This window comes from Paramacrobiotus metropolitanus, unplaced genomic scaffold, assembly GCF_019649055.1.
Source record: "Paramacrobiotus metropolitanus isolate TYO unplaced genomic scaffold, Prichtersi_v1.0 Parri_scaffold0000052, whole genome shotgun sequence".
NCBI lineage: Eukaryota > Metazoa > Tardigrada > Eutardigrada > Parachela > Macrobiotidae > Paramacrobiotus > Paramacrobiotus metropolitanus.
The window spans coordinates 738,135-755,130 of NW_026570272.1; the positions used below are offsets into that span (position 1 = coordinate 738,135).

At 42.4% G+C, this 16,996-nt stretch overlaps 2 protein-coding genes across 2 annotated transcripts; one reads left to right on the forward strand and one right to left on the reverse strand.

Annotated features, from left to right (window-relative positions):
* Positions 1–39: 39 nt before the first annotated feature.
* On the forward strand, positions 40–1,382 carry LOC129592402 (kelch-like protein 18). The gene is made up of 4 exons (XM_055488425.1): positions 40–104; positions 452–517; positions 965–1,150; positions 1,228–1,382. The coding sequence occupies exons 1-4, from the start codon at positions 41–43 to the stop codon at positions 1,257–1,259; spliced, it is 348 nt and encodes a 115-aa protein (XP_055344400.1). The 5' UTR covers position 40; the 3' UTR covers positions 1,260–1,382.
* A 491-nt stretch (positions 1,383–1,873) lies between these two features.
* LOC129592401 (cyclin-dependent-like kinase 5) lies at positions 1,874–4,450 on the reverse strand. Its single transcript, XM_055488424.1, has 3 exons — positions 3,934–4,450; positions 3,217–3,863; positions 1,874–3,109 (listed from the first exon to the last, which is right to left on the reverse strand). Exons 1-3 carry the CDS (start codon positions 4,259–4,261, stop codon positions 3,077–3,079), a joined length of 1,008 nt encoding a protein of 335 aa, XP_055344399.1. The 5' UTR covers positions 4,262–4,450; the 3' UTR covers positions 1,874–3,076.
* Positions 4,451–16,996: the final 12,546 nt, after the last annotated feature.

Genomic DNA, 16,996 nt, shown 5'->3' on the forward strand with positions numbered 1-16,996 from the left:
ACGATCCGGCAACGAATACATGTGGGTAAAGTTGGTGGACATGCCGACGTTTCGATTCCGCTGCTCTGCTTGCGTGGGTCTCAGTGGACTGATATACGTGATCGGTAAGGAATGAGTATGGTACGAGGTAGTTGTCCTGTTATCAGAAGGTTGGCATCTTCTGAAAAGCAGACCTGCTCTATCCGTCCAAAGCTAATTTTCCACAGCCGATGTAAGTGGATTTGCTTTTGAAGATATGTGTCTAAGCATAGGTCAAATTCTAAGCGAATCTAGCTTTGGTATGGTTGCTCAGCCGCACGAGTTGGCTGACACGCACTGGCCATGTAAAGCCACCTCGCGGGACTCGCGATTTATCGTAACTCGATTCGCCTCTTCTATGAGGCCCACGCTAATAATCCTCATAAAGTTCATCTAATGACAGTGGGCTATAGCGTATTTACTGAACATATAGGTGGATCGCACACGGAACACTGCGTGGAGGCCTACGATCCCGTTGCCAGTCAGTGGCAGAAAAAACGTATGTGCGCTACTCATAGTTTTATATGTTGTACATGCACGTATTTGTACATGTAAAATACATACGTCCTTCGCACTTCAAACATTTTGGCTGTACGGCTTCACGAATCGGACACTCAGTTGCATATACCTGCTGTAAGGGAATAATTCAGCCATCTTTCCATCGGTCGCGCAGTCGGTTATACCGGATCTGAGAGACGCTCTAGCTTCTCTTTACGAGATAGCTATCCGCACATACCTACCGCTGAGCGCTCGGTTCGTGAAGTCATTTAGCGAAACGTCACAAGTGCGAAGGATGTTTAAGTTGGTTAACTAATAACTAGGACTTGTACTTCGACAAGACCTTCAACATGTACTTGTGTTTGTACCTATTGAAGTGGTACTTGTTGGTTATTACCAAGCTTTACTGCAAGTTGCCCTGCGCTCGTTCTTATTCGTGTTGATTCAGAAAACGCAATCGGACATCGGGATTGGGCTGTTAGCGCGTGTGTGGACGGAAAGATTTTTGTCATGGGCGGAATGGACAAATCGATCGAATATTACAGCGAAGACATAGACACATGGACTCTGCACAGCTGCAAGATGCCGGAAGCGAAGCGTCTCTCTGGCTGCGCTGTGATGACAATGAAGCCGGGTAGACTATTTATCTAAAAAATACTGTTTAGTTAATGTTTTGACTTAACAGGAGATTAGGTATGTGCTGTATTGTAGGTATGAATTCAAATATGGAAATGGAGAAGTGACAGTGTATGAACAGCACGGTTCCCTTCAAACCAATAAGATTAATGTGGTATTTGTTTGATGATTCCTGGAGCCCAGTTTCGTATTCAGTTTTTGTTCCAGCGGCTGTCGAGTGTCAGATTTTTTTTGACTGGTTGCTATTTTTTATTTTTCAGCATTATTTTTTAGATAGGATAGAAATAGATTAAAGTTCAATTATCACTAAGCTCACTAACGATTCAGTTTGGATACTTCGGTTGATTGGGTGTGAGTCTCGCGTGCGCTGCGCATTGTTCGTATGGGTCTGTAATGACTGCGTATTGTGAAGTGCTTGATGGTACAGTGTTGTTTCAGAAATACAGCTTGTAAAGTAGGTATGTGCTAGTGATCACTTCGACTTCTCATTTATTTCAGAATTCAGCGTGTTTGAATTTTTTTAAACGTCCCTAAATATATTCTGTTTGGTTAGAATGTCGAGTGTCTAATTAAACCGTATCAGTTCGAAAAAGAGATTGCATAAAAAAATTTACTAAATAACAGTCTTAGGTATCAACGAAAGTGATACTTTTCTTGCCACTTGAACCAGAACACGAGAACTGTTAAAAGACCAAAGTGCAGGTTTTTATTGTCCGAGGGCCCTTTCATAAGTTTTCGCCTTTGATACGAACCAAAATTAATAAAATTATGATCTGATTTTTCAAAAACTGTAGCATTCATAACTAGATCATAGGGCAATGGCCGAGGTGATACCTCCCACGGCTGGCGACTGGCATCTGTTCGTGCAAAGGCACCCGGGCTCAAAATGCTTCGCGTCAATAATGAGTTAACATTTTACCGACCGCGGATTTTCCTTACATATTTCAAGAAATTGCTAGAAAAGAACACTGGAGTTTTATTTCTTGGCGAATTATTTATTCTTTTCCTTGATTCATTGCCATCACGTTCTAACGTTTGTGGACTGGTTAAGCTATTTCGAGCTGGGCAATCTTCTGTGACGTAGACCAGGGAATTGAGGAACCATACTTTAATGTTTACATCTAGACAACGTCTCTTCTAAAACAGCCACGAACAATAATAATCTCGTTGAACCATGAAAGCAATAGCAGAGGGACTAAACATTTAGGAAGCAATGGTTTCAAGGAATCGCTGCAGCTCCTCGCAGATAAGCTTGGAGAAGATTGACTTTGACACGGTATAGCCTCCGCACGGGGCAACCCCAAGATAGCTCGCACCTACACTTTTCGTCCTATCTCTCATTTGTTTTGCAACATCACGCAAGAATATCTTGACGCAGCCATTTTATCCACATAGCCTAACCTTCTACTAGTTCAAAATAATTTTCACTTTAAATGCAATATGAGATGTCTAAGAGCAAAAAGCATAAAAAGAAGAGAAACAGAATTTTTATGGCTCGATCTCCTCTTTACCGCGTCATTTTTCTTTGAATTCGTTTCAAGAATTGGGGAGCAGATGCCTGCAGAGCAGACAGAGTAGAGAAGTAGATTTTATGGATTCGAAAAAGTAAATTTGATTTAGTTCAAAACCGTGCAGCAAAGACTAAAACTTATGAAAGGGCCCTCGTAACTGATTAGCTGACTGAAAATGACTAGAAATAATAGAATGACTTTGGTGGACTGAGGCGCTCTTTAAATGTATGGATCGCGATCGCATACGATAAACGGTAATTCATCGATATCACATAATCATTATTACGACGCAATATGTAGTGAGTAATCATGAGCTCAATATTATCTCCTTGTTCATGGCAGGTAATCTTGACGGACACCTGGCGGAAACGTGTATAAGTCGTCGTGACATTTCTTTCGCTGTTGGTTAGCCCTTATGGCAATTCCAGTTCTCGGATCTCTGTGATCTGTACAATACATTAAAACGTTTGATTAAAGCCACAAACGAATGGTGTTTTATTAAAACAGTTGCACTGGCGTTTGACAACATGGCAACTAGAAAGAGCAAACTTACCACTGTATTTAAACGCGACAAAAGTTGCATGGCAGTCATCCTTCGTTGAACTTTTCTATGCAGACAGTCTTGAATGCAGTACCGTATGGCGTCTGGTATCGTCTCAGAAATATAATGGCTGTACCCGCTGAGCAATAAGGAAATGTAACGATCGGTTTCAACCGTAGCATCGATAACTACTTTTCTACCCGCTTTGCAGAGGGCTTTCTCGTGCTGGCCTGTTATACAGTTAGCCAACCGTAGAAAGACACATCCCAAACTCCAGATATCGCTTTTCAGCCCATGAGCTCCTTCGTTTCTTACGTTTTGCTTGTATGTGCTAAAGTCGGGTGTTCTAATATAGTTCGTTAGTTCCGGAGATGTATAATCCCAGTGAAATTTATCATAGTAGAGTTCCTGCTCCTCGTCTTCGAGGGTAGGGCTGACAGGAGAAATATTTTCCAGGCTGCCGATTAATAGTCTGTCTTCTGCATTGTTAAGCCGCTTTATCAATATTGTCGCAGGTGAAAGTACCCCGTGCATAAAATTTCTTTCATGCAAGAAACTGAGCCCCGACGCAATTTGCTCCACATACGTCAGAACTGTGACTGCGTTAAGGATCACTGCGTCGTTTCGAAGAGTCGCGATGCGCCTGCCGAGATCCAAACCTAAAAAACATCGGCAACATTATCAGAATTGAAGGAGCATAAAACACTCATACCGCCGCATCAATCCTACCTGGGCAGTAATCCGTCATAAATTCAATCTTTGCTCCGATTGGTGTTGAGGAAACCCGAATGTCGTGATACATTATTAAATTGGGATGTTGAAACTGCTTTAAATTGTCAAAATTTCGGGTGCATTGCCTTACAGCTTCTTCATATGTGTCACCGTTATAATTGACAACTCTGATGGCAACAGTGTTGTTTGCGCACCTTGTTTTATAAATATATGTAAAACGCCCCATGCAGACGAAATCTTGTGCGCCGTAATGAAAGTGTCGACTGAAACTTGGTGCTTCCATTGCCGAACCCCTCCGCTCGATTACGGTATCTGGCGAAGTCATGATAAATAATTAAGAAATCCCAGACACAATCCAAATTTTCTAGTGAAGGCCGAGGAAATGAATTTTAAACAAAACAACTGCGTATATCCAGCAGCTAAAGCTAAAAACCATGCATCGGCTTATATCTCCCGCTCGATAATATGGGCTCTTAGATTACATAGCTTGTTGAAATGTTGCTAAATTCTTGCTGCTAGCGAGCTAAATTACAAAGTGATAAGGCTGCAGCCACCGTGTTTTGTCTTGCACTTGTACATGTGATACTGATATAAACTTTTCCATCTGTATCTGTTTTATCTCTTACATACTAGTGATACAGTATCAGTCTCACAAGAGAGAGATTAAACAGGCTGTGGTAGTTCTTTTGCACACAGAGTCAAAATAGCCTGCAGTTTAGGTTCTTTAAAATATTTTGTAAAAAGTTGAAGAAAATTAAGAGAATGCCTTGTAGGAGCGACGGTAGCGCGATCTCAACAACATATCCCCCAGACAAATTCATAGCAGCCGATACTTCAGCCAATTCACGCTTCTTACTGATGGAAAGTGAGTTCGAATCAGCCATACTCTCCACGGTACACCGTCGTTTAGCCGATTCGTCTTCAGCTACATTAATCTAATACAAATAGGGAAAATTATTTTTGGAATCTCCTTTGTAATAATAACGACATCTTCAAAAATAAATATTCAAATCAAATCAAATCCGGATCTTCAGTCGCCTTTCCCGCCACCATCACCACCAATGAAACGAAACACCTTATTAAAAAAATAAAAATGTTCTACAAAACTGCAGAATCATGGTACTGCTCACGCAGCACACGACGTTGTGCAAATAATGTTTAATCGGAACAACACATGATCACTAATTTAATCACAAATTTAGTGAACTTCAAAATTACGAAAATTTCGAAAAACTGTAACACGATTAATATTTACACAACATCCACTGGATCGTTCTTCATTTTCAATACGCCCGAAACTGACAGACACAGCATTTTGGTGAGTCGAACGTGCTGAACGCAGCCACACTGTCCGGCGGACAGTGTCCGTTTGCGGTGATAGGTTTATGTTGCGGTTTATCCGTAACATTTGATTACAGTTTACCGACATTTGTTTGTAAACAAAAAATTGTTTGTAAACAAAAAACGTTTGTTTATAAAAATTTGTTTACAAACATTTTTCTCAAAATGAAAAACATTTTCTTGCAGCATTTTTAAAAAAAGTTGTTTACAAATAAACATTTGGTTGCCAAACTCTTACCCTTTCGGTGCACCATATTGCTCGGTATGCACTATGCCGATTAGCGTAAATCAGCCTTCTCGAGAGCGAAGAGCGTGCGTAGCAGCGTTAGTACGTACTATTTGTTAATTTTGTTTCTGTTAGTTTCTCGTTTTTTATGCAATCTGTTATGACATATCTTGTCCTGCCTCTGGCTTTTTGGATGTACCGAACTGATTGAAGAGTAGCATTCATTTTTCCTGAAGTAAGATAATCGATGCGTGGATCTCGCCTGAATTTCGACAGAATTGTTCGGAATCATGGAATTGGGAATTTCGCTGCGGCGCTCCAATCGTCTCGCCGAAATGGTAGAAGCAGTGTTAGCACGTGAAAGTAGATATAAAATAACTGGCTTCCGTGGAACGCCACCGCAGCGAGTTGAGAATTGTGTTTTGTTTGCGTTAGCTATCGTGACCCATGATTCAGCGGACCCAGCCAGTGACCATCGTCAGTCTCCGGAGTTCCCCGATCTAGCACCCCAGATCGCCGATCCCCAGCCAGCCCAGCGACAGCGTCTCCAACGCAAAACCACCGCACAGCAGCGTCACATGATCTACAGCATGTTCCAGCAGGGACTCAGCGCGCCAGCGATCGCTAAGCGCGCCGGCGTTACAAAATATGATGTCCAGCGGGACTTGTTGCTGGTCGGCAAAACATTCTCGCAGCGAGGTATCTCCATGATCCTGCCACACCATAGCCGAGCACACTAATCTTTAAGCCGTTCATGCATGCTTCCTGCTTGTAAGGTAGCAGGAAAGCCCATTCAAAGGTCACATCCGCACAACAGCAGTTGGTCATTCAGCTGTTTGACGAGAACATGGACATTGCAGACATCGGTCGCCGCGTCGGTATTAACGCTCGCACAGTCTCCCATCTTTTCAGCCCAGGCCATCGGTGTCTGGCTAGCGACGCTCAGCTGGTCTGTGCTAATTGCCGGTTTAGAAGCAGCCAGACGGTCAAGATGGTGCGCCACTGCCTGAAGCACGCGACTGGTTTCCGCCCCACCCAAATAAAGTGATTTTCCGGCCCGCGCTGAAGCGCTGAGTCTGAGTCTGAGTCTGACCCCTAAAAGGCTGAGTCTGACTACTGAAAGGCTGAGTCTGACTACTAAAAGGCTGAGTTTGACCATTAAAATGCTGAGTGTTCCTGAGACTGCTAAAGTAATATCTCGATAACTTTAACTCTTGTCCGGAAATATGCGCCATATGGTCCAGCGAATCCCCGTACTACATGCAACGCAAGTAATGTACAAGTACAACTGAAACATTTTAATCGGCAACAACCCATTCGGAATCAAATACGGGACGTGCACCGTTGGTTTTTACGACTATTAACTTGCAGCAACCCGAATGGGCTCCATATGAGATCAGTAACCCCTAAGCCCAAGCGTACGCATTTTTGCGTAGCGAACGTCACTGCCACTTTTAGGACAAAAAACAGATGTGCTGCTCTGATTACTTAGTCGAGTGGATTAATATTTTAATGAAATAATATTAATTACTTTGAATTAGTGATGCGATGCACTTGATCCCTGTTGTGCCCTTGGCGAGCACTGCGAACGCTGCGAATGAGGAAAAACGAGGTGGGATATACATGGAATTAGTGCCAATATTATATATCTGCTTTGCAGTCGGCTTGACACGTTTTGGTAATATGTAATGATGCCCATAGCAAACCCAGCACTGTTGGTTCCGTACGAACTTGAGTGTTTGGTGGTTGCTCATGATTAAATATAATGATTATTATATACCGCTCATTTTCTTTTTGGTCGTACAAATAAGCTTTATTACTAGTTGTTATTACCAATAATTCATTCATAGGACCACCCCGCGCTATTGTACGTCTACTAATCGTAGTACACAGTCATACAAATTGATACAATGAGGCTTGGGTTACGCTTATTAGAATACAGCTAGTTAATTTAGTTGTATGTTTTTCTGGTTCTCCTGGTTGCAGTATTCAACCAAGAATATTTAAAAATTTATTGTTGATAGCTTTTGTACTTACATTTCGGTATTACGTTCTTACAGTATTTGTTGCAGTACTTGGTAGTTGTAGTACGTACGTTATTATCCATACTACATTCCAGTATTCGCACATATTCGCAGGATTCGCCAAGTTCATGTTAAGGTTACAAGGTATCCAGGATATGATAACATTACAGTACTGTATACGTACAGTACTGTAAATACAGTACTGTATACATACGCAAAGCAAATACATAGTAGCCAGTGAGGCTGATCCGGTATGTATCGGAGCAGATACCAAAAGTGAAGAAAAAGTCACCGCCTACTCGAAGAACCAATCAGATTCGATAAATAGTTACTGTGGTGCCAAGTGAATTCCGCACCATTTCGTAAAGCGTGATACGCTAGAGCTGTATATGGGGTTCAGCCTTCGCTGAACGCGCTGAACAGCGTCTGGCTGCCAGTAGTAAAGGGCCGAGCGTTGCTCACTCTTGAAAAATCGTTCCTGCTTCAAAACGGCTCTCTGTCAAGACTTGATAGACTTGAATTTAATCAAAAAAACATTTTTACAATTTATGTTTACAAAACATGTGAACTGTATCACGTATTGTCTAGCTGCTGCTTCGAAAAGCTTTGTCGTACCCACACGTACTACTGAATGTGAATTTTTTCAAATTGCTTGTTCAGGCAGTTCATAAGCCTGCAGACAGTGAACCCGCTGAACGCTAGAGCCGCCCATACAGCGCTTGTCTCGCATGCTGTACGAAAAAGTGCGGAATTCACTTGGCACCACAGTATTTAAACCAGCGAATATGGAAAAATCAGACCTTGCATGTGTTTGAATAGGCTTACTTTTGGTTGACTTATAAAGCACCCTTGGCGAACGTTACGAATGCTGCGAATATGGGAAAATCAAAACCGGCATATCTACATTTTACAGTGACCTCAGCAGCCACCTTGGAGACTGTGCGTATGCTGCGAAGATGGAAAAATCATACCTGGCATACCTGAAGAGACTTCGACAGCAGCCTTGACGGACTATGCAGTTGCTGCAGAATTTTGATTAATTTAAGGTCTGACTGCCCAACTCATCTCAACAGTTCAACTCATCTAAAAAAACTCAATCCGTGCAACTGGCAAGCGCCAAAACTGCCGTCAGGCATTGACATTGTTGTTAATGGCTGAATATAAACTGAAAGACTCATTCACGCTACTGCCTGTTTACAGATAAAACCAGATTAGCTCTCAAGAGATGCACTGCAGCTAATGCAAGTTGTGTTTTAAAAAACGTAGAAAAAACGTAGAAAAAAACGCATTTTAAGCTATAGGAGTGAGCATACCAGTAATTTATGCACCAGGATTCGAAAGCGTATTGGTTACATGTTGTCGCTGTTCGATCATTATGATTCCGCAGCTCTCATCTGTTTATTTAAAGCATTGATTTTTCCTCTTCTGGATTACTGCAGTCCAGTGGTAAAACCTTTCCTTAAAACGCAAAGAGAAGATCTAGAGAGATCTGTTTTGAAATTTTTAAAAAGACTACGTCTGGGAAGCGCGCGTAATGATTACTGTGGCCGACTTCAAGAGGTAAACTGGGACTGCGTTGAGTTACGTCGGGTTAAAACCTCTTTGTTTGTTGCGTATAAGCTGTTATTCGGCATGATGCCCTTCGGCAACTCCTTTTTCACTAGTTATGAGTCAGTTACTGCCGCCAATACTATTGCAGGTAACACCCGAAATGCAGACCGGATGTCGCGCCATCCATTCCCGATTCAAGCTGCGAATACCACTTTTTGCGAAACCGAAGTGCTAGCCAGTGAAGACTCGTTCTCATGGAGGACTGCCAAAATCTGGAATGACCTCGATTTGGACGCATCATCCTATCGCTCACTACATGCGTTTCAGGCAGCTCTGGACAGCGTTTCATGGAAGGAAATCGCCTCTGTTAAAGACCACCTTGACACGCTTAATAAGCTTGATCTTTGTTGAAATTGATGTAATAATCCTTATTTTGTCGGTTTTGTTGCACTGTTTTCTCGTCTTAATTATTTGACTTGTCTATAGATCTCGATGAGGAGTGATTCCTTGTATCTGTAGACATTAAGCATTAAAAACCAAACCAAACCAAACCAAGCCTATAAAACAATTAAACAATCCGTCCGATCATCTCCCATCAAAGGTCAAAACTAAAAAAACACGGGGAATTCCCTCCCCGGTGCGCCTCCGTGCGACGAGCTGTATTACTTAAAACATCCGTGCGGACGTAAGCGTCAAGCGACAATGAGTGAGTTGGCAATGTTGTGGTGGGATTAATACTAGGCGAATGTCAGTGTATATTGTTGGTAACAGCGAGATTTTTGGCAAATTTAAAGCAACTTTTACAGGCACGTAACGGAATGCAGAAGCACAGGCGACGCCTATCTGCAGTGGGGGTAGCAAGCAAGACACTGCGCTAAAGTTTTCGACGTGAATTATTGATAAAAAGTTCACCAAAGATTACAACGAAATTTTTGAAGTTTTCATCCGGTTTATATTGTTTAGTGTGTAAGCAGTAAAAGGAAACTGGACATTGGAAAGTATTTTTATTCCAAGTAGCCTAAAGGTTAATATCGGTGGTCGTACCGTCGTATCACTGGATCGTTGTGTCGGTCAAAACGCACCGACTAAAACTTAACGAAGCTCCGAATGGTATCTGAACCATTAGAAATAATACGGCTACAAAAATTCCAGTAATTATGGAACTGTTTCTTACTTATTTATACTTCTTGACAACCAATGGGCACATGCTGCTGATCGATTTGGGAGTTTAAGCTTAAAAAGTTGTGTTTTGTAACTGCAAAAAGAAGGGACATGTTCCTGGAAATTTTCAAATTTTCGGGTCTAATGTAGGGTTATTTCTGAAGTCAGCGGAACCGGACAGTGTTTTCTCAAAATGATCATAAACATTTAATTAGTAAGCTGTGATACAGGCTAACAGCCGCTAACGTACTGCCACTAATCTGTCAGTGAACCATGGCCAAAATAAAGAATATTTTACGATACTTCTATACGATACTTCGCGCAGTTTGCGCGGGGTCTACTAGTACTAATTATTATAGCCGCTATTAAACATTTCCGGCCAAAATAAAAATAAATTTACTGTTGAACATATAAATCATAGTAATATCGGTACATTTAGTCATTTACTCATACGAGAAACGCACGGATCACAATCACCCTTAAATGTGTTTTTTGTCTCGAAAAATACAAAATTTGTCTTGGAAGTATTTTGTCGCAATCCGACATAACATAACAGTTTTGTCGGTACAAATTGTGTCATCCCCGCCCCCCTTCGTTGTGGCTGTTTTCTAAATATTATAGGTGAAGGCTACGCATACCACCTTTATACCACCGTTGGCTCCGCATACCACCTTTATACCACCGTTGGCTCCTAGTACCTCCTTTTTACCACCTTTGACTTTTAATACCACCACTTGTACACCACTTTTGACTCCGCATACCACCATTTATTATGTTCCCGTTGTATTTAAGTGCGTATTAGATTTACGAAAGGATAATGTTATATGGGGCATCAGAATGGTTTACCAGCGCAGCCCCTTCCATATCGACGCACTGCGCTTTGCATAACGCTGCATAATCAAAGGTTATAAAATCAAATCCTGGATCTTTAATTCTTTCGGTGCGTTTTTTAAGCGGTAGAAATTCTTTCTTTTCAAAACACTCCGCTATAGATTTTCGGATACCATTTCCAGTGTACGATGCTTCTGCTGGGCTTTTTTTATGGAAACGATCGTATCCAAAAGCCGCAGCGAACGGCCGCAGTCGACACCATTGCAGTTTTGTCTTTCAGACATCTTTTAAGTCGCTTTAAACGTTCGAAAATTTACCAGCAATTCGGTTTTGTACTTGTAATTATAATCTTTAGATTTTATGAAGTATCATACCAAGCTGACACGATAAGACGAATATCATATTATGTTCAGGTTTATTTCTATTAATTTAAAAAAATTAAATAGTGGTATGCAAAGTCGAAAGTGGTGAACAAAAAGTGGTATAAGGAGCCAAACGTGGTATGAAAGGTTGTACGAGGAGCCAAAGGTGGTAAAAGGTGGTATGCGGAGATTTCACCAATATTATATAATGCGTATTGATTGTATTCTGTAGTACGATACTATTGACTTTAATGAGCTTGTGTGGATTCTTTTGTATGGGCGTTTTTTTATTAATCAGCAGGGCGATGTAGATTCAGTAGTTGTGGCCCTTGTGGTGTATGCATAAATGTTGCAATAGTTTTTGGCTGACACCTAAATGACATCGGCAAAGAACATGTACTTCTTTCCGTCAAAGAACATTTAGTTAATTTTGGGCAAAATTATGTTCATCCTTTCCTGGAAAAAAAATCTTTGCTCACTGCTTTCTCCGGGCAGCTGCCGGTTTCTTTGTGGATGGTTGGTACAAACCATCCACTCCAATTTCGCTTGATTACAATAAAACTTGTGGTTAGACTGGGCTTGTACTAACGTCTCGTATTCGATTACCGCAAGGGTTGTTGTCAAATAAATTCTTGCAGTTGTACATTACTTTGTTTAGCGTTACTTGTAATATGGGGAGCTTTGTTGCACAGGTTTACTAGTCAGTGCATATAGATAAATTAAATTTATTTAATTGTGGTTAATTTGCATGAGCGGCAGTTGTTTTCCCAGGCAGTCCTCCGCTGGTTTCCGTGGCAACATTCTACACATAACGCTATAGTAGAGTATTACCTTACACTGCTGTATAGCACGTGTTTAATCATTCATATTCGACATCTCACTACATGTCTACACTTGACTTCAGCTTTGCTCCGAATAACGTTTGTTTAGCGCAAACTGCTAGTCCAAACTGTTTTTGAAGAATTTTTTCATCGACTAAGATCGCAAGTTTGAGTCGTTCGTCTGAACTGATCGGAAAGTATTGCTATACTGCACACATCATCTCGTGTTTCTCTATTTGCACTCCTTCTGTACCCGCACATATTATGGCACCCGACGGGCGACGTGGCAGTTCGAATCGTGGGCGTGGGCGACCTCGCGGATCCGGACGTGGTGTCACCAACACAAGACAAAGCACCCGAAGCGCAACTACTAATCCCGGTATCACCAAAAAGAAATCGGCAATGGAACAACAATTAGAACTACTGAAGAAACAGATTGCTGATCTATCGGCATCCGTCGCCACAGTAGTTCCGGCATCCGACAACAGTGTGCGGTCGTTTTCCCCGTTATCAAGCCGTGTTCGAATCGAGAACTCCGGCAAGTCCGTTAGTTTACAACACCGCCTGCGCGACCTCTCACCAGTGTCTGACCCAGGTAATGCAGTAACCGTAAGCGATGATCCCGGCGTCTCATTCACCGGTAATGCTGCTACGACTCTTAGCCGTAAAGCGACTGCAATTTTCGATTCTCTACCGGAAAATGTTAAGATTTTGCTGACACCCGTTGACAAACCTTCACTGTACAAATTGTTCAGCAAGAAAGAGTTCGTAAACCTCAGTGACCTTTTGCCCAACATCTGCATGTCACATGCACCATCCACGTCGAAGGCATCTGCGGCAAAGACCGAACCGATTCGCGATTTCCACCACTGGTTCAGAGCATTTAATGATCTTAAAATGTATCGGTGTGCAGTGCATCCGGAACTGAGCTTGCCGATGTCTAATTACATGGATCACATTGCTCAGACAGCCGCGTTGAAATGCATTGCAACCGAACAATGGCTTGCTTACGACCGGCAGTTTCGGCTTGCAGTCTGTCGCAACCTTGATGACGTTTTGCAGTGGTCCCGAAAGAACAATGATGCTTATACAGAATATTTGTCTCAACCTGTCGGGCATGATACTGATCATCCATTATTGGTGCGAGTCGAACTAACGTCATCCAGTGCTACCACTGTAGTGAATTCGGCCATATCCGACCGGAATGTCCGTTGCTGCTGCGCAGTAATGCCGGCAGCCGCCGTACCTCCTGGGTTGGACAGTCTTTTTTCAACCTCCGGCCGGCAACGGGGGATCTAAAATCGACGAAGTCTGCCACCTTTGGAATAAAGAACACTGCACAACTGGTCTATTTTGCCGATACGATACGGCCGCCAACATTGATGTGCCAACTGCGGTCAGCGGGAACATCGTGAACCACAGTGCAAAGCAAAAGCAGGCAACGGTGCCCAGTAGCATCATTACGCCACTAAAAGCGGATACATTTGCGCATTTTCTAAAAATGCACCCGGATCGACCGTACGTTTCACTAGTACTGCAGATACTGCGTTTTGGAGAGGATATCGGTCATCGCGGTCCCGTTCGTACTCTATCTACTCCTAATGCAGCGTCCGCTCGTATGTACTCACAGCATCTCCAAAATCAAAATGATACGGAAGTTTCACTACTGCATTCAGTTGGACCATTTATTACTCCGCCATTTAGTACATTTGTTATTAATTCACTCGGCGTCAGGCCTAAACCAGATGGAAAATACCGCATATTGATGGATATGTCTCGCCCAACTGGAGAAAGCGTTAATGATTATATCAACAAAGATGATTACTCGCTAACATTTTGCAGAGTCGACGATGCAGCACGTCTTCTTCTCCAGCTGGGTAAAGGTGCGTTGATGGCTAAATTCGACATTCAGCATGCGTTCCGTTTGGTGCCTGTTAGACCGGCTGACTGGCATCTGCTTGGCTATCAGTGTAACGGCCTTTCCTACATTGATATTGTTCTTCCTTTCGGTTCGCGTTCTTCTCCGTATTTGTTCTGTCTGATTTCTGATGCTGTACACTGGATTTTTGTGCATGAAACTGGTCATATTTACATGTTACATTATGTTGACGAGTTCTTTCTAGCCACTACATCTGACTCACATCTTTGTTCTCAGCTGATGATTAATTTTAGTGACCTTTGCACTTTGTTGGGCGTGCCGCTTGCTACTAAAAAAACCGAAGGCCCATCTACCAAACTAAAATTTCGGCATCCTTTTCGATTCGGTTTCGCAAACTCTTAGCTTACCGCATGGCAAGCTGACTGAAATTGTGACCATGCTCAATATGTGGAAGACGAAAACTGTATGTACTCGTACCCAACTTCAGAGCTTAATCGGTTCTCTTATGTTTGCGTCTAAATGTGTGCCGGTCGGTCGGCTGTTTACGAGAAGGCTGATTGCTAATCTGTCATCAGTTACTGTATCGTCGAGTCAACTTGCCACCTTTTCTTACAGTAAGTTATATGCTAATCGGATACGACTCACTGTAAAAAAAGGTGGCAAGTTGACTCGACAACACAGTACTAATGCGAAAAAATTTTTCTTGACGACGAATTCCACAAAGATGTTGATTGGTGGTTGGAGTTTCTTCCTAAATCGAACGGCACAGCAGAATTCTTAGAGGTCAACTGGACTCGCTGCGATGCGATTCAGTTATTTACTGATGCTTCTTCTACGCTTGGGTGCGGTGGTTATTTTAACGGCGCATGGTTTCAGCTACGCTGGCCACCTAATATTTTGGACGCTAAATTTTCCATAGAGTGCCTTGAGATCATTCCCATACTTGTAGCGCTTACATTATGGGGACCACAGTTAAAAGGAAAAAAGTAATTTTCCACTGTGACAATCTTGGTGCATCTCAGGCGTAAGAAAATTATAAATCGCGAAGCAGAATTGTATTGGAGCTAATGCGGCGAATGGTGGCCATAGCAGCACGAGTTAATTTTACAATGACGATTAAGCACATATCCGGTATCGATAATAAGATTGCTGATGCTTTGTCCCGCTTTCAGATAAATCGATTTCTCATGCTAGCGCCAAATGCAGATTTGAACCCAACGCCAGTGCCGGAAAATATCTTGCGCGAGCTTTACGATTATCACCTGATGCATCACTAAATTCTCTTGACTCAACTATTAATAAACTGCGTTCTAATCATATTGCGACGTCTTCCCGGAAAACTCATCAGAGTGCGTTAAACAGATTTTTTGAGTTTTGCAGAAGGTTTTGCTTGTCTTCGGTAAACATTACTAAATCTACCGTATTACGTTACGTGGCATTTCTCTTCGAGTGCGGCTTATCTTATTCATCAGCTAAAGTTTATTTATCAGCACTTTTTAATGCATTCAGAGAATGCGGTCTCAATTTTGAGTTTAACGCACCGAATATTTCACAATGTCTCATTGGTTACAAGCGTCTGCGCGGTACTGTTTCTGATCGTAGACTACCAATTACTATCAATCATATGCGAATTATGAAAATTAATATCGACTGCTCCTCCCTTCTGTCACCCTATGAAAAACAGTTATAATGGAGCATGTTTACATTGTGTTTCTTCGCTTTTCTGCGCATTGGTGAAATTATCCCATTATCTGGAAGCCACTTTATATTGTTCAAGGATGTGTCATATGCAAAAGGGAAGGTTTATTTACACCTCCGGTCATCTAAAACTGACCAATATCGCGAAGGTTGTCGCATTTCGTTACAGGCTTCCGGTCGGTCAGTTTGTGCTGTACGGGCGATGCGAAGCTACCTAGCACTTAGAAAAAGTCTAAAAAGTCGCACACTGCCCTGTACCTCACCGCCGATGGCCTGCCGGTGCTGAGATGTGCCTTTACTCGCGAGCTGTCTTTGGCTTTACACGGAGTTCATAATAATCATCTGTTCACCCCACACAGTTTCCGGATAGGTGCCGCTTTAAGTGCATCTGCTAATGGAACACCATTTCACGACATTCAGCGTGCCGGACGCTGGAGATCTGACTCTTACGCATCCTATATACGCCAGGAAGTTCCACTAACCGGCATATCGCTTTACCCGAAGCCTTAATTTGGGGCCATTGTTTGGGGGGTTCGACTTGCAGGGGAACGGCCAGCTGGCATGCTCCCGCACACCCGCTACACGGGTATTCGGGACTGTCACGCTGAGCGGTACAGCGCACCGGATGTGCCTGCTACAGCCCGTTCTCAAACAACCGACATCCTGCAAAACGCCCAACTTCAATACCGTCCCGCCATTTGAAAGCGAATGCAAATTAATAACGTACTACTATACGTACTTAGATCTGGTTACATGCGCACATTTCCGGCATATTATTTAGTACACATGGTACAGTAATTACATAGTTGTAAAAGAAATAAATTTTTTTATTTTAGCCGGAAATGTCTGATAGCGGCTATAATAATTATTATGGTTAAATCTTTTGTTCTTTTCTACATTCGGGTTGCTGCAAGTTATAGTCGTAAAAACCAACGGTACACGTCCCGTATTTGATTCCGAATGGGTTGTTGCCGATTAAAATGTTTCAGTTGTACTTGTACATTACTTGCGGATTCGCTGGACCATATGGCGCATATTTCCGGTCAAGAGTTAAAGTTATCGAGATATTACTTTAGCAGTCTCAGGAACACTCAGCATTTTAATATTCAGACTCAGCCTTTTAGTGGTCAGACTCAGACTCAGACTCAGCGCTTTAGCGCGGGCCA